This window comes from Heptranchias perlo, chromosome 18 (assembly GCF_035084215.1).
Source record: "Heptranchias perlo isolate sHepPer1 chromosome 18, sHepPer1.hap1, whole genome shotgun sequence".
Lineage (NCBI taxonomy): Eukaryota > Metazoa > Chordata > Chondrichthyes > Hexanchiformes > Hexanchidae > Heptranchias > Heptranchias perlo.
Window position 1 is genome coordinate 58722798 of NC_090342.1, and position 17274 is coordinate 58740071.

Genomic DNA, 17274 nt, shown 5'->3' on the forward strand with positions numbered 1-17274 from the left:
CTTCGATAAAGTCCCCCACAGGAGACTGGTCAAGAAGGTACGAGCCCATGGAATCCAGGGTGCCTTGGCATTTTGGATACAAAACTGGCTTAGTGGCAGAAGGCAGAGGGTGATGGTCGAAGGTTGTTTTTGTGACTGGAAGCCTGTGGCCAGTGGGGTACCACAGGGATCGGTGCTGGGTCCCTTGCTGTTTGTGGTCTACATTAATGACTTGGATATGAATGTAAAAGGTATGATCAGTAAGTTCGCTGATGATACAAAAATTGGTAGGGTGGTAAATAGCGAGGAGGATAGCCTCAGTCTGCAGGACGATATAGATGGGTTGGTCAGATGGGCGGAACAGTGGCAAATGGAATTTAACCCGGAAAAGTGCGAGGTGATGCACTTTGGAGGGACTAAGAAGGCAAGGGAATACACAATGAATGGGAGGACCCTAGGCAAGACAGAGGGTCAGAGGGATCTTGGTGTGCAAGTTCACAGATCCCTGAAGGCGGCGGAACAGGTAGATAAGGTGGTAAAGAAGGCATATGGGATACTTGCCTTTATTAGCCGAGGCATAGAATATAAGAGCAAGGAGGTTATGATGGAGCTGTATAAAACACTGGTTAGGCCACAGCTGGAGTACTGTGTGCAGTTCTGGTCGCCACACTACAGGAAGGATGTGATCGCTTTGGAGAGGGTGCAGAGGAGATTCACCAGGATGTTACCAGGGCTGGAGCGCTTCAGCTATGAAGAGAGACTGGGAAGATTGGGTTTGTTTTCCTTGGAGCAGAGGAGGCTGAGGGGGGACATGATTGAGGTGTACAAAATTATGAGGGGCACAGATAGGATGGATACTAAGGAGCTTTTTCCCTTCGTTGAGGGTACTATAACAAGGGGACATAGATTCAAGGTAAAAGGCGGGAGGTTTAGAGGGGATTTGAGAAATAACTTTTTCACCCAGAAGGTGGTTGGAGTCTGGAACTCACTGCCTGAAAGGGTTGTGGAGGCAGGAACCCTCACAACATTCAAGAAGCATTTGGATGAGCACTTGAAATGCCATAGCATACAAGGCTACGGACCAAATGCTGGAATATGGGATTAGAGTAGACAGGGCTGATGGCCGGCGCGGACACGATGGGCCGAAGGGCCTCTATCCGTGCTGTATAACTCTATGACTCTATGACTCTATTAAAGGGTATGGGGTGTGAGCAGGTGAGTGGGATTAGACTGGGTGGGATATTGAAGGGTATGGGTTATGAGCAGGAGAGTGGGATATTGAAGGGTATTGGGAGTGAGCAGGAGAGTGGGATTAGACTGGGTGGTTTAAAAGTTGAACGGTCTCTTCATGTGCTGACAGTTTTTTGGCCAGTTCTGTCTAGTATTCAGTGCACTGTGTAAGACACTCCATGGCTCAGTAAAAATCTGCTAGATTAAGGAGATTGGTTCTGGCGCTGGTTTGGTGGGAAGGCTAATATTGTCGAGCCAGTGATGTGTACGGTACCCAGCTCACTTCTGACAGGCTACCTTCTGCTGGTCTCTGGGTAGACTGGGCATCTTAATATTGGCCAATGACGAGGCACTCCCAACGCATTCACATCTCACCTTTTTAGGGCAAATAAGGGTAGACCCTGCCCAATTGTGACACCAGCTGCTAGCATTGAATTGCCCTGATTGGTGACTTGTCATCCTGCAGACACAAAGATCGAGTGGTTGGTGCAGGAGAGAGGAAACCTGGATAGGTGTGGAATAAGTTGGAGTCTGTGCTCACACAGTGGGCGACTGGATGCTGCAGAGGATGAAAGTGCAAGAGTGTAGTCACAGGCTCCCTCTGCACCGGGCTCTCGCTCTGTGGCTGCACACATTACTGTGAAGGAGTTTAGCTCTGGGAGTTGTAGATGGTGATAATGCACGTCTGTGAATGTTTGGTTCAATGAAGGGGGTCACTCATGGTATAAATGTGAGTGACTGCGGCTTGCTTGTCACTCTGGACTCTGAACCGCCAGAGTCTGACCGGCTCCTGACTCCCGACTCCCGGCTCCCGACTCACAGCCTAAAGGCAGGTCAGTGGGCCTCCGAGGTCCTGGCGTAAGTGCAGAAGGGAAAGTACTGTTAGACTCTGGGATATATCAGTGTGGGGACCGGGTCAAACCTGGCCCATTCTGATGGGGTGGAAGCACCCTGTCTGCTGGCTGTAAGCTCCTACCGGCAGTGAGGGTGGTGGGGTGAGGCGGAGCGGGGGGCGGGGGAAAGAAGGGGATCATAGAATCATACAGCACAGAAGGAGGCCAACAGTAAAACACTGCAGTGCTTGAAATCAGAAATAAAAACAGAAAATGCTGGAAACACTCGGTGTTAAAATTGGATAGCCCAGTGGTAAAGGATAGAATACTGGAGCCTGGTCTTCAGTTGCTTCCAAGTCTTTATTCACACCCCACACCCGAGATAAGCCCGCCGATTAAAAAGGATACAAGAGAATCCCCAGATGATACCCACCAGCTGAATACAATTAATACTAATTGACATAAATCATACAATTAACATTCAGCAGGTCAGGCAGCGTTTTCTGAAGAGAGAAACCGAGTTGACAACCCCGATATATTTTTTTATTTGTTCGTGGGATGTGGGCGTCGCTGACGAGGCCGGCATTTATTGCCCATCCCTAATTGCCCTTGAGAAGGTGGTGGTGAGCCGCCGCCTTGAACCGCTGCAGTCCATGTGGTGAAGGTTCTCCCACAGTGCTGTTAGGAAGGGAGTTCCAGGATTTTGACCCAGTGACAATGTAGAAACGGCGATATATTTCCAAGTCGGGATGGTGTGTGACTCGGAGGGGAACGTGCAGGTGGTGTTGTTCCCACGTGCCTGCTGCCCTTGTCCTTCTAGGTGGTAGAGGTTGCGGGTTTGAGAGGTGCTGTCAAAGAAGCCTTGGCGAGTTGCTGCAGTGCATCCTGTAGATGGTACACACTGCAGCCACGGTGCGCCAGTGGTGAAGGGAGTGAAAGTTTAGGGTGGTGGATGGGGTGCCAATCAAGCGGGCTGCTTTGTCCTGGATGGTGTTGAGCTTCTTGAGTGTTGTTGGAGCTGCACTCATCCAGGCAAGTGGAGAGTATTCCATCACACTCCTGACTTGTGCCTTGTAGATGGTGGAAATGCTTTGGGGAGTCAGGAGGTGAGTCACTCGCCGCAGAATACCCAGCCTCTGACCTGCTTTTGTAGCCACAGTATTTATGTGGGTGGTCCAGTTAAGTTTCTGGTCAATGGTGACCCCCAGGATGTTGATGGTGAGGGATTCGGCGATGGTAATGCCGTTGAATGTCAAGCGGAGGTGGGGAGGGAGCAGGGGAGGCCGAACACGAGATGTCTGTGATGCAGGTGTCTGCTGGTTAACTGTGTGCTCCGTGCCATCCCCTGCCATCACACAGACCCGCAGAGACACCACAGCTCAATGCACTGCCCTGTGGCTCACCCCCGCCACACTGTACGGTCTGTATCATTGTGTTTTCATCCCACTAACCCCACCTTCTCTCCCTCCTGCAGTGTCTGGTGATAGGAGCCGGCCCATGTGGTCTGCGCACAGCCATCGAGTTAACGTTCCTTGGAGCCAAAGTTATCATCGTGGAGAAGCGTGACACCTTCTCCAGGAACAACGTCTTGCACTTGTGGCCGTATACGATCCAGGACCTACGCAACCTGGGGGCCAAAAAGATCTACGGGAAGTTCTGTGCTGGAGCCATTGACCACATCAGTGAGCCACATTCTTCCCTTTCATTGCACTTATCCTGGTGAAAAACAGCACACTAGGCTTACGGTGCATGCCCTTTCTCTCCCCAGGGATCTGACTCTCTCTGCGGTACAGTTCCGGGTTGGAGGGAGGCTGGGTACCATCTCATACCCCAACCGAGGGGATAAAACTTCACAAAGTTTACTACTGAAGTCCAGGATGTTGGGACAGTGTAGAGGGAGCTTTACTCTGTATCTAACCCGTGCTGTACCTGCCCTGGGAGTGTTTGATGGGACAGTGTAGAGGGAGCTTTACTCTGTATCTAACCCATGCTGTACCTGCCCTGGGAGTGTTTGATGGGACAGTGTGGAGGGAGCTTTACTCTGTATCTAACCCGTGCTGTACCTGCCCTGGGAGTGTTTGATGGGACAGTGTAGAGGGAGCTTTACTCTGTATCTAACCCGTGCTGTACCTGCCCTGGGAGTGTTTGATGGGACAGTGTAGAGGGAGCTTTACTCTGTATCTAACCCATGCTGTACCTGCCCTGGGAGTGTTTGATGGGACAGTGTGGAGGGAGCTTTACTCTGTATCTAACCCGTGCTGTACCTGCCCTGGGAGTGTCTGATGGGACAGTGTGGAGGGAGCTTTACTCTGTATCTAACCCGTGCTGTACCTGCCCTGGGAGTGTTTGATGGGACAGTGTAGAGGGAGCTTTACTCTGTATCTAACCCGTGCTGTACCTGCCCTGGGAGTGTTTGATGGGACAGTGTAGAGGGAGCTTTACTCTGTATCTAACCCGTGCTGTACCTGCCCTGGGAGTGTTTGATGGGACAGTGTGGAGGGAGCTTTACTCTGTATCTAACCCGTGCTGTACCTGCCCTGGGAGTGTTTGATGGGACAGTGTAGAGGGAGCTTTACTCTGTATCTAACCCGTGCTGTACCTGCCCTGGGAGTGTTTGATGGGACAGTGTAGAGGGAGCTTTACTCTGTATCTAACTCGTGCTGTACCTGCCCTGGGAGTGTTTGATGGGACAGTGTAGAGGGAGCTTTACTCTGTATATTGTATCCCAGCAGCAGTGAGTATCTTCACAAGATTCAACCCACTTCAGTTGATCTCCCCAGACCCCACTTTCTCCTCTTGTTGTGCTGGACTGTTTTTTGAGTGTGTTCAGAGTTTTCACCTCCACTCTCTCCAGGAGTCCATCCCACATGTCGATCACTCTCTATGTGAGGAAGAACTTCTGGATTTCAGCCCTAAATTGACTTTGTACTAGTTTGATCCTGTGACTCCTTGTCCACTCGTGTAATTGAATTTTAATATTCTTCAGATTAACCTTTCCGTACAGTTTGCATCTCACATCCCTCTCTAAGATCACCTCTCAGACGTCTCCTTATGAGACTGCAGAGCACAAGTGTCTCCAGCTTGTCCCATGACTGACAGCCCTGACACGAGAGATCAGTCTAGCGGCTCTTCTCTGCGCTGCCTCCAGTGGTTGAACGTCTAGGTTTTGGTGATGTAGTTCAGGTGAAGAGCGAAGACCATCGGTAAAAGGAAACTTGTAAGAACCTCGAGAACTGAATGTTGGGAACAGTGGCTTAATCGCAGGCGGTGGGACCAGGAGTGTGAGAAGAGAGGGGGCTGTGGAAGAGTTTGAGTGCTGCGCGCTGTGTGCGCCTGTTTGTGTTCTCGAGGTTAAACATTGTTGCTGTCCTAACAGGTATCCGACAGCTCCAGCTAGTCCTGCTGAAGATTGCTTTGATCCTGGGGATTGAGATTCATCTCAACGTGGAGTTCCGTGGGCTCCTCCCACCCAGAGGCCAGAAAAACCCACGTAAGTGAGAGGCGCTGTGCGGGTGTGAGGAGCTGTGCGGGTGTGAGGCGCTGTGCGGGTGTGAGGCGCTGTGCGGGTGTGAGGCGCTGTGCGGGTGTGAGGCGCTGTGCGGGTGTGAGGAGCTGTGCGGGTGTGAGGCGCTGTGTGGGTGTGAGGCCCTGTGCGGGTGTGAGGAGCTGTGTGATTGTGAGGCGCTGTGTGACTGTGAGGAGCTGTGTGGGTGTGAGGAGCTGTGTGACTGTGAGGAGCTGTGTGGGTGTGAGGAGCTGTGTGGGTGTGAGGCGCTGTGTGGGTGTGAGGAGCTGTGCGGGTGTGAGGAGCTGTGCGGGTGTGAGGAGCTGTGCGGGTGTGAGGAGCTGTGCGGGTGTGAGGAGCTGTGTGGGTGTGAGGAGCTGTGTGGGTGTGAGGAGCTGTGTGACTGTGAGGAGCTGTGTGGGTGTGAGGAGCTGTGCGGGTGTGAGGAGCTGTGCGGGTGTGAGGAGCTGTGCGGGTGTGAGGAGCTGTGCGGGTGTGAGGAGCTGTGTGGGTGTGAGGAGCTGTGCGGGTGTGAGGAGCTGTGTGGGTGTGAGGAGCTGTGTGGGTGTGAGGAGCTGTGTGGGTGTGAGGAGCTGTGCGGGTGTGAGGAGCTGTGTGGGTGTGAGGAGCTGTGTGGGTGTGAGGAGCTGTGCGGGTGTGAGGCGCTGTGTGGGTGTGAGGCTCTGTGCGGGTGTGAGGAGCTGTGTGATTGTGAGGCGCTGTGCGGGTGTGAGGAGCTGTGCGGGTGTGAGGAGCTGTGTGATTGTGAGGAGCTGTGTGGGTGTGAGGAGCTGTGTGGGTGTGAGGAGCTGTGTGGGTGTGAGGAGCTGTGTGGGTGTGAGGAGCTGTGTGGGTGTGAGGAGCTGTGCGGGTGTGAGGAGCTGTGTGGGTGTGAGGAGCTGTGCGGGTGTGAGGCGCTGTGTGACTGTGAGGCGCTGTGTGGGTGTGAGGAGCTGTGTGGGTGTGAGGCGCTGTGTGGGTGTGAGGAGCTGTGTGGGTGTGAGGAGCTGTGCGGGTGTGAGGAGCTGTGTGGGTGTGAGGAGCTGTGCGGGTGTGAGGCGCTGTGTGGGTGTGAGGAGCTGTGTGGGTGTGAGGAGCTGTGCGGGTGTGAGGAGCTGTGTGATTGTGAGGAGCTGTGTGGGTGTGAGGAGCTGTGCGGGTGTGAGGAGCTGTGTGGGTGTGAGGAGCTGTGCGGGTGTGAGGCGCTGTGTGGGTGTGAGGCGCTGTGTGGGTGTGAGGAGCTGTGTGGGTGTGAGGAGCTGTGCGGGTGTGAGGAGCTGTGTGATTGTGAGGAGCTGTGTGGGTGTGAGGAGCTGTGCGGGTGTGAGGAGCTGTGCGGGTGTGAGGAGCTGTGCGGGTGTGAGGAGCTGTGCGGGTGTGAGGAGCTGTGCGGGTGTGAGGAGCTGTGTGGGTGTGAGGAGCTGTGCGGGTGTGAGGAGCTGTGCGGGTGTGAGGAGCTGTGTGGGTGTGAGGAGCTGTGTGGGTGTGAGGAGCTGTGTGATTGTGAGGAGCTGTGTGGGTGTGAGGAGCTGTGTGGGTGTGAGGAGCTGTGCGGGTGTGAGGAGTTGTGTGATTGTGAGGAGCTGTGTGGGTGTGAGGAGCTGTGTGGGTGTGAGGAGCTGTGTGGGTGTGAGGAGCTGTGCGGGTGTGAGGAGCTGTGCGGGTGTGAGGAGCTGTGTGGGTGTGAGGAGCTGTGTGGGTGTGAGGAGCTGTGCGGGTGTGAGGAGCTGTGTGATTGTGAGGAGCTGTGTGGGTGTGAGGAGCTGTGCGGGTGTGAGGCGCTGTGTGGGTGTGAGGCGCTGTGCGGGTGTGAGGCGCTGTGTGGGTGTGAGGAGCTGTGTGATTGTGAGGAGCTGTGTGGGTGTGAGGCACTGTGTGGGTGTGAGGAGCTGTGCGGGTGTGAGGCGTTGTGTGACTGTGAGGAGCTGTGCGGGTGTGAGGAGCTGTGTGGGTGTGAGGAGCTGTGTGGGTGTGAGGAGCTGTGCGGGTGTGAGGCGCTGTGTGGGTGTGAGGAGCTGTGTGGGTGTGAGGAGCTGTGCGGGTGTGAGGCGCTGTGTGGGTGTGAGGCGCTGTGTGGGTGTGAGGCGCTGTGTGACTGTAAGGAGCTGTGTGACTGTGAGGAGCTGTGCGGGTGTGAGGCGCTGTGCGGGTGTGAGGCGCTGTGTGACTGTGAGGAGCTGTGTGACTGTGAGGAGCTGTGCGGGTGTGAGGAGCTGTGTGGGTGTGAGGCGCTGTGTGACTGTGAGGCGCTGTGTGACTGTGAGGAGCGGTGCGGGTGTGAGGAGCTGTGTGGGTGTGAGGAGCTGTGTGACTGTGAGGAGCTGTGCGGGTGTGAGGCGCTGTGCGGGTGTGAGGAGCTGTGCGGGTGTGAGGCGTTGTGTGGGTGTGAGGAGCTGTGTGGGTGTGAGGAGCTGTGTGACTGTGAGGCGCTGTGTGGGTGTGAGGAGCTGTGTGGGTGTGAGGAGCTGTGTGACTGTGAGGAGCTGTGCGGGTGTGAGGCGCTGTGTGGGTGTGAGGAGCTGTGTGGGTGTGAGGCGCTGTGTGACTGTGAGGAGCTGTGCGGGTGTGAGGCGCTGTGCGGGTGTGAGGCGCTGTGTGACTGTGAGGAGCTGTGTGGGTGTGAGGAGCTGTGTGGGTGTGAGGAGCTGTGTGGGTGTGAGGAGCTGTGCGGGTGTGAGGCGCTGTGTGGGTGTGAGGAGCTGTGTGGGTGTGAGGCGCTGTGTGACTGTGAGGAGCTGTGCGGGTGTGAGGAGCTGTGTGGGTGTGAGGAGCTGTGCGGGTGTGAGGCGCTGTGTGGGTGTGAGGAGCTGTGCGGGTGTGAGGAGCTGTGTGACTGTGAGGAGCTGTGCGGGTGTGAGGCGCTGTGTGGGTGTGAGGAGCTGTGCGGGTGTGAGGAGCTGTGTGGGTGTGAGGCGCTGTGTGGGTGTGAGGAGCTGTGTGATTGTGAGGCGCTGTGTGGGTGTGAGGAGCTGTGTGGGTGTGAGGAGCTGTGTGATTGTGAGGCGCTGTGTGGGTGTGAGGAGCTGTGTGGGTGTGAGGCGCTGTGTGGGTGTGAGGAGCTGTGTGATTGTGAGGCGCAGTGTGGGTGTGAGGAGCTGTGTGGGTGTGAGGAGCTGTGTGGGTGTGAGGCGCTGTGTGGGTGTGAGGCTCTGTGCGGGTGTGAGGCGCTGTGTGACTGTGAGGAGCTGTGTGGGTGTGAGGCGCTGTGCGGGTGTGAGGAGCTGTGTGGGTGTGAGGAGCTGTGCGGGTGTGAGGAGATGTGCGGGTGTGAGGAGCTGTGTGGGTGTGAGGAGCTGTGCGGGTGTGAGGAGCTGTGCGGGTGTGAGGAGCTGTGTGGGTGTGAGGAGCTGTGTGACTGTGAGGAGCTGTGTGACTGTGAGGAGCTGTGCGGGTGTGAGGAGCTGTGCGGGTGTGAGGAGCTGTGTGGGTGTGAGGAGCTGTGTGGGTGTGAGGAGCTGTGCGGGTGTGAGGAGCTGTGCGGGTGTGAGGAGCTGTGTGGGTGTGAGGAGCTGTGTGGGTGTGAGGAGCTGTGTGATTGTGAGGAGCTGTGTGGGTGTGAGGAGCTGTGTGATTGTGAGGAGCTGTGTGGGTGTGAGGAGCTGTGTGGGTGTGAGGCGCTGTGCGGGTGTGAGGCGCTGTGCGGGTGTGAGGAGCTGTGCGGGTGTGAGGAGCTGTGTGGGTGTGAGGAGCTGTGCGGGTGTGAGGAGCTGTGTGGGTGTGAGGAGCTGTGTGGGTGTGAGGAGCTGTGTGATTGTGAGGAGCTGTGTGGGTGTGAGGAGCTGTGTGATTGTGAGGAGCTGTGTGGGTGTGAGGAGCTGTGTGGGTGTGAGGCGCTGTGCGGGTGTGAGGAGCTGTGTGGGTGTGAGGCGCTGTGTGGGTGTGAGGAGCTGTGTGACTGTGAGGCGCTGTGCGGGTGTGAGGAGCTGTGCGGGTGTGAGGCGCTGTGCGGGTGTGAGGAGCTGTGCGGGTGTGAGGAGCTGTGTGACTGTGAGGCGCTGTGTGGGTGTGAGGAGCTGTGTGGGTGTGAGGCGCTGTGCGGGTGTGAGGAGCTGTGCGGGTGTGAGGCGCTGTGTGGGTGTGAGGAGCTGTGTGATTGTGAGGAGCTGTGTGGGTGTGAGGAGCTGTGCGGGTGTGAGGAGCTGTGCGGGTGTGAGGCGCTGTGTGACTGTGAGGAGCTGTGTGGGTGTGAGGAGCTGTGTGACTGTGAGGAGCTGTGTGGGTGTGAGGAGCTGTGTGGGTGTGAGGCGCTGTGTGACTGTGAGGCGCTGTGTGGGTGTGAGGAGCTGTGTGACTGTGAGGAGCTGTGTGGGTGTGAGGAGCTGTGTGACTGTGAGGAGCTGTGTGGGTGTGAGGAGCTGTGTGGGTGTGAGGCGCTGTGCGGGTGTGAGGAGCTGTGTGGGTGTGAGGAGCTGTGTGACTGTGAGGAGCTGTGTGGGTGTGAGGAGCTGTGTGACTGTGAGGAGCTGTGCGGGTGTGAGGAGCTGTGCGGGTGTGAGGAGCTGTGCGGGTGTGAGGAGCTGTGTGGGTGTGAGGAGCTGTGTGACTGTGAGGAGCTGTGCGGGTGTGAGGAGCTGTGCGGGTGTGAGGAGCTGTGTGGGTGTGAGGAGCTGTGTGGGTGTGAGGCTCTGTGTGGGTGTGAGGAGCTGTGTGGGTGTGAGGAGCTGTGCGGGTGTGAGGAGCTGTGTGGGTGTGAGGCGCTGTGCGGGTGTGAGGAGCTGTGCGGGTGTGAGGAGCTGTGTGGGTGTGAGGCGCTGTGCGGGTGTGAGGAGCTGTGTGGGTGTGAGGAGCTGTGTGACTGTGAGGAGCTGTGCGGGTGTGAGGAGCTGTGCGGGTGTGAGGCGCTGTGTGGGTGTGAGGCGCTGTGTGGGTGTGAGGAGCTGTGTGATTGTGAGGAGCTGTGTGGGTGTGAGGAGCTGTGTGGGTGTGAGGAGCTGTGTGGGTGTGAGGAGCTGTGTGACTGTGAGGAGCTGTGCGGGTGTGAGGAGCTGTGTGGGTGTGAGGAGCTGTGTGGGTGTGAGGCGCTGTGTGGGTGTGAGGAGCTGTGCGGGTGTGAGGAGCTGTGTGATTGTGAGGAGCTGTGTGGGTGTGAGGAGCTGTGTGACTGTGAGGCGCTGTGTGACTGTGAGGAGCTGTGCGGGTGTGAGGAGCTGTGTGGGTGTGAGGAGCTGTGTGACTGTGAGGCGCTGTGTGACTGTGAGGAGCTGTGCGGGTGTGAGGAGCTGTGCGGGTGTGAGGAGCTGTGTGATTGTGAGGAGCTGTGTGGGTGTGAGGAGCTGTGTGACTGTGAGGAGCTGTGTGGGTGTGAGGAGCTGTGTGGGTGTGAGGAGCTGTGCGGGTGTGAGGCGCTGTGTGGGTGCGAGGCTCTGTGCGGGTGTGAGGAGCTGTGTGATTGTGAGGCGCTGTGCGGGTGTGAGGAGCTGTGCGGGTGTGAGGAGCTGTGCGGGTGTGAGGAGCTGTGTGGGTGTGAGGCGCTGTGTGACTGTGAGGAGCTGTGCGGGTGTGAGGAGCTGTGCGGGTGTGAGGAGCTGTGTGACTGTGAGGAGCTGTGCGGGTGTGAGGAGCTGTGCGGGTGTGAGGAGCTGTGCGGGTGTGAGGAGCTGTGTGGGTGTGAGGAGCTGTGTGGGTGTGAGGAGCTGTGTGACTGTGAGGAGCTGTGCGGGTGTGAGGAGCTGTGCGGGTGTGAGGAGCTGTGTGACTGTGAGGAGCTGTGTGACTGTGAGGAGCTGTGCGGGTGTGAGGAGCTGTGTGGGTGTGAGGAGCTGTGCGGGTGTGAGGAGCTGTGCGGGTGTGAGGAGCTGTGTGACTGTGAGGAGCTGTGTGACTGTGAGGAGCTGTGTGGGTGTGAGGAGATGTGCGGGTGTGAGGAGCTGTGTGGGTGTGAGGAGCTGTGTGGGTGTGAGGCGCTGTGTGGGTGTGAGGCGCTGTGCGGGTGTGAGGCGCTGTGCGGGTGTGAGGCGCTGTGTGGGTGTGAGGCGTTGTGTGACTGTGAGGAGCTGTGTGGGTGTGAGGAGCTGTGTGACTGTGAGGAGCTGTGCGGGTGTGAGGCGCTGTGTGGGTGTGAGGAGCTGTGTGGGTGTGAGGAGCTGTGCGGGTGTGAGGAGCTGTGTGGGTGTGAGGAGCTGTGCGGGTGTGAGGCATTGTGTGGGTGTGAGGAGCTGTGCGGGTGTGAGGAGCTGTGTGGGTGTGAGGAGCTGTGCGGGTGTGAGGCGCTGTGTGGGTGTGAGGCGCTGTGTGGGTGTGAGGAGCTGTGCGGGTGTGAGGCATTGTGTGGGTGTGAGGAGCTGTGCGGGTGTGAGGAGCTGTGTGGGTGTGAGGAGCTGTGCGGGTGTGAGGCGCTGTGTGGGTGTGAGGCGCTGTGTGGGTGTGAGGCGCTGTGTGGGTGTGAGGCGTTGTGTGACTGTGAGGAGCTGTGTGGGTGTGAGGAGCTGTGGGTGTGAGGCGCTGTGCGGGTGTGAGGAGCTGTGCGGGTGTGAGGCGCTGTGCGGGTGTGAGGCGCTGTGCGGGTGTGAGGCGCTGTGTGGGTGTGAGGAGCTGTGTGGGTGTGAGGCGTTGTGTGACTGTGAGGAGCTGTGTGACTGTGAGGAGCTGTGTGACTGTGAGGAGCTGTGCGGGTGTGAGGAGCTGTGCGGGTGTGAGGCGCTGTGCGGGTGTGAGGAGCTGTGCGGGTGTGAGGCGCTGTGCGGGTGTGAGGAGCTGTGCGGGTGTGAGGAGCTGTGCGGGTGTGAGGAGCTGTGCGGGTGTGAGGAGCTGTGTGGGTGTGAGGCGCTGTGTGGGTGTGAGGAGCTGTGCGGGTGTGAGGCGCTGTGTGGGTGTGAGGAGCTGTGTGGGTGTGAGGCGCTGTGTGGGTGTGAGGCGCTGTGTGGGTGTGAGGCGCTGTGTGGGTGTGAGGCGCTGTGTGGGTGTGAGGCGCTGTGTGGGTGTGAGGAGCTGTGCGGGTGTGAGGAGCTGTGTGGGTGTGAGGCGTTGTGTGACTGTGAGGAGCTGTGTGGGTGTGAGGAGCTGTGTGACTGTGAGGAGCTGTGTGGGTGTGAGGCGCTGTGCGGGTGTGAGGAGCTGTGCGGGTGTGAGGAGCTGTGCGGGTGTGAGGAGCTGTGCGGGTGTGAGGCGCTGTGCGGGTGTGAGGCGCTGTGCGGGTGTGAGGCGCTGTGCGGGTGTGAGGCGCTGTGTGGGTGTGAGGAGCTGTGTGGGTGTGAGGCGCTGTGTGGGTGTGAGGAGCTGTGTGACTGTGAGGAGCTGTGTGACTGTGAGGCGCTGTGTGGGTGTGAGGCGCTGTGTGGGTGTGAGGAGCTGTGTGACTGTGAGGCGCTGTGCGGGTGTGAGGAGCTGTGCGGGTGTGAGGCGCTGTGTGGGTGTGAGGAGCTGTGTGGGTGTGAGGCGCTGTGTGACTGTGAGGCGCTGTGCGGGTGTGAGGCGCTGTGTGGGTGTGAGGCTCTGTGTGGGTGTGAGGAGCTGTGTGGGTGTGAGGAGCTGTGTGGGTGTGAGGCGCTGTGTGGGTGTGAGGAGCTGTGTGGGTGTGAGGCGCTGTGCGGGTGTGAGGCGCTGTGCGGGTGTGAGGCGCTGTGCGGGTGTGAGGCGCTGTGTGACTGTGAGGCGCTGTGCGGGTGTGAGGCGCTGTGTGGGTGTGAGGCGCTGTGCGGGTGTGAGGAGCTGTGCGGGTGTGAGGCGCTGTGTGACTTTGAGGCGCTGTGTGACTTTGAGGCGCTGTGTGGGTGTGAGGCGTTGTGTGGGTGTGAGGAGCTGTGCGGGTGTGAGGAGCTGTGCGGGTGTGAGGCGCTGTGCGGGTGTGAGGCGCTGTGCGGGTGTGAGGCGCTGTGCGGGTGTGAGGAGCTGTGTGACTGTGAGGAGCTGTGCGGGTGTGAGGCGCTGTGCGGGTGTGAGGAGCTGTGCGGGTGTGAGGAGCTGTGTGGGTGGGAGGAGCTGTGCGGGTGTGAGGAGCTGTGTGGGTGTGAGGAGCTGTGTGACTGTGAGGCGCTGTGCGGGTGTGAGGAGCTGTGTGACTGTGAGGAGCTGTGCGGGTGTGAGGAGCTGTGCGGGTGTGAGGAGCTGTGCGGGTGTGAGGAGCTGTGCGGGTGTGAGGAGCTGTGCGGGTGTGAGGCGCTGTGCGGGTGTGAGGAGCTGTGCGGGTGTGAGGAGCTGTGCGGGTGTGAGGAGCTGTGCGGGTGTGAGGCGCTGTGTGGGTGTGAGGAGCTGTGCGGGTGTGAGGCGCTGTGCGGGTGTGAGGCGCTGTGCGGGTGTGAGGCGCTGTGTGGGTGTGAGGCGCTGTGTGGGTGTGAGGAGCTGTGTGGGTGTGAGGCGCTGTGTGGGTGTGAGGCGCTGTGTGGGTGTGAGTCGCTGTGCGGGTGTGAGGCGCTGTGCGGGTGTGAGGCGCTGTGTGACTGTGAGGCGCTGTGCGGGTGTGAGGCGCTGTGCGGGTGTGAGGCGCTGTGTGACTGTGAGGCGCTGTGCGGGTGTGAGGCGCTGTGTGGGTGTGAGGCGCTGTGCGGGTGTGAGGAGCTGTGCGGGTGTGAGGAGCTGTGCGGGTGTGAGGCGCTGTGTGACTTTGAGGCGCTGTGTGGGTGTGAGGCGTTGTGTGGGTGTGAGGAGCTGTGCGGGTGTGAGGAGCTGTGCGGGTGTGAGGCGCTGTGCGGGTGTGAGGCGCTGTGCGGGTGTGAGGAGCTGTGTGACTGTGAGGAGCTGTGCGGGTGTGAGGCGCTGTGCGGGTGTGAGGAGCTGTGCGGGTGTGAGGAGCTGTGTGGGTGTGAGGAGCTGTGTGGGTGTGAGGAGCTGTGTGGGTGTGAGGAGCTGTGTGGGTGTGAGGAGCTGTGTGGGTGTGAGGAGCTGTGTGGGTGTGAGGAGCTGTGTGGGTGTGAGGAGCTGTGTGGGTGTGAGGCGCTGTGTGATTGTGAGGCGCTGTGCGGGTGTGAGGAGCTGTGTGGGTGTGAGGAGCTGTGTGACTGTGAGGCGCTGTGTGGGTGTGAGGAGCTGTGCGGGTGTGAGGAGCTGTGCGGGTGTGAGGCGCTGTGTGGGTGTGAGGAGCTGTGTGGGTGTGAGGAGCTGTGCGGGTGTGAGGAGCTGTGTGGGTGTGAGGAGCTGTGTGGGTGTGAGGAGCTGTGCGGGTGTGAGGAGCTGTGTGGGTGTGAGGAGCTGTGTGACTGTGAGGCGCTGTGTGGGTGTGAGGAGCTGTGTGGGTGTGAGGAGCTGTGTGACTGTGAGGCGCTGTGTGGGTGTGAGGAGCTGTGCGGGTGTGAGGAGCTGTGTGGGTGTGAGGAGCTGTGTGACTGTGAGGCGCTGTGTGGGTGTGAGGCGCTGTGTGGGTGTGAGGAGCTGTGTGACTGTGAGGCGCTGTGTGGGTGTGAGGCGCTGTGCGGGTGTGAGGCGCTGTGCGGGTGTGAGGCGCTGTGCGGGTGTGAGGAGCTGTGTGACTGTGAGGAGCTGTGCGGGTGTGAGGCGCTGTGCGGGTGTGAGGAGCTGTGCGGGTGTGAGGAGCTGTGCGGGTGTGAGGAGCTGTGTGGGTGTGAGGAGCTGTGTGGGTGTGAGGAGCTGTGTGGGTGTGAGGAGCTGTGTGGGTGTGAGGAGCTGTGTGGGTGTGAGGAGCTGTGTGGGTGTGAGGAGCTGTGTGGGTGTGAGGCGCTGTGTGATTGTGAGGCGCTGTGCGGGTGTGAGGAGCTGTGTGGGTGTGAGGAGCTGTGTGACTGTGAGGCGCTGTGTGGGTGTGAGGAGCTGTGTGGGTGTGAGGCGCTGTGTGGGTGTGAGGAGCTGTGTGGGTGTGAGGCGCTGTGTGGGTGTGAGGAGCTGTGCGGGTGTGAGGAGCTGTGTGGGTGTGAGGAGCTGTGTGACTGTGAGGCGCTGTGTGGGTGTGAGGCGCTGTGTGGGTGTGAGGAGCTGTGTGGGTGTGAGGAGCTGTGCGGGTGTGAGGAGCTGTGCGGGTGTGAGGAGCTGTGTGGGTGTGAGGAGCTGTGTGACTGTGAGGCGCTGTGTGGGTGTGAGGCGCTGTGTGGGTGTGAGGAGCTGTGTGGGTGTGAGGAGCTGTGCGGGTGTGAGGAGCTGTGTGGGTGTGAGGAGCTGTGTGGGTGTGAGGAGCTGTGCGGGTGTGAGGAGCTGTGTGGGTGTGAGGAGCTGTGTGACTGTGAGGCGCTGTGTGGGTGTGAGGCGCTGTGTGGGTGTGAGGAGCTGTGTGACTGTGAGGCGCTGTGTGGGTGTGAGGAGCTGTGTGGGTGTGAGGAGCTGTGTGACTGTGAGGCGCTGTGTGGGTGTGAGGAGCTGTGTGGGTGTGAGGAGCTGTGTGGGTGTGAGGAGCTGTGTGACTGTGAGGCGCTGTGTGGGTGTGAGGCGCTGTGTGGGTGTGAGGCGCTGTGTGATTGTGAGGCGCTGTGCGGGTGTGAGGAGCTGTGTGGGTGTGAGGAGCTGTGTGGGTGTGAGGCGCTGTGTGGGTGTGAGGAGCTGTGTGGGTGTGAGGAGCTGTGTGGGTGTGAGGCGCTGTGTGATTGTGAGGCGCTGTGCGGGTGTGAGGAGCTGTGTGGGTGTGAGGAGCTGTGTGGGTGTGAGGAGCTGTGTGGGTGTGAGGAGCTGTGTGGGTGTGAGGCGCTGTGTGGGTGTGAGGCGCTGTGTGGGGGTGAGGAGCTGTGCGGGTGTGAGGAGCTGTGCGGGTGTGAGGCGCTGTGTGGGTGTGAGGCGCTGTGCGGGTGTGAGGAGCTGTGTGACTGTGAGGAGCTGTGTGACTGTGAGGAGCTGTGCGGGTGTGAGGAGCTGTGTGACTGTGAGGAGCTGTGCGGGTGTGAGGAGCTGTGTGACTGTGAGGAGCTGTGTGGGTGTGAGGAGCTGTGTGGGTGTGAGGAGCTGTGTGGGTGTGAGGAGCTGTGTGACTGTGAGGAGCTGTGCGGGTGTGAGGAGCTGTGCGGGTGTGAGGAGCTGTGTGACTGTGAGGAGCTGTGCGGGTGTGAGGAGCTGTGTGGGTGTGAGGAGCTGTGTGACTGTGAGGAGCTGTGCGGGTGTGAGGAGCTGTGCGGGTGTGAGGAGCTGTGTGGGTGTGAGGAGCTGTGTGACTGTGAGGAGCTGTGTGACTGTGAGGAGCTGTGTGACTGTGAGGAGCTGTGCGGGTGTGAGGAGCTGTGTGGGTGTGAGGAGCTGTGCGGGTGTGAGGAGCTGTGCGGGTGTGAGGAGCTGTGCGGGTGTGAGGAGCTGTGTGGGTGTGAGGCGCTGTGTGACTGTGAGGAGCTGTGTGGGTGTGAGGAGCTGTGCGGGTGTGAGGAGCTGTGCGGGTGTGAGGAGCTGTGTGGGTGTGAGGAGCTGTGCGGGTGTGAGGAGCTGTGCGGGTGTGAGGCGCTGTGTGGGTGTGAGGAGCTGTGCGGGTGTGAGGCGCTGTGTGATTGTGAGGAGCTGTGCGGGTGTGAGGAGCTGTGCGGGTGTGAGGAGCTGTGTGGGTGTGAGGAGCTGTGCGGGTGTGAGGAGCTGTGTGATTGTGAGGCGCTGTGTGGGTGTGAGGCGCTGTGCGGGTGTGAGGAGCTGTGTGACTGTGAGGCGCTGTGTGGGTGTGAGGAGCTGTGCGGGTGTGAGGAGCTGTGCGGGTGTGAGGAGCTGTGTGGGTGTGAGGAGCTGTGCGGGTGTGAGGAGCTGTGCGGGTGTGAGGCGCTGTGTGGGTGTGAGGAGCTGTGCGGGTGTGAGGCGCTGTGTGATTGTGAGGAGCTGTGCGGGTGTGAGGAGCTGTGCGGGTGTGAGGAGCTGTGTGGGTGTGAGGAGCTGTGCGGGTGT

General features: G+C 59.5%; 1 protein-coding gene across 1 annotated transcript in view; it reads left to right on the forward strand.

Annotated features, from left to right (window-relative positions):
- The window catches only part of LOC137334897 (F-actin-monooxygenase MICAL3-like), a 173462-nt gene that overhangs the window by 72367 nt on the left and 83821 nt on the right, over nucleotides 1-17274 (forward strand). The window contains exons 3-4 of the mRNA XM_067999978.1: nucleotides 3517-3724; nucleotides 5419-5532. Of these exons, the coding sequence (XP_067856079.1) occupies nucleotides 3517-3724; nucleotides 5419-5532 (322 nt within the window). The remainder of the gene's footprint in view (nucleotides 1-3516; nucleotides 3725-5418; nucleotides 5533-17274) is intronic.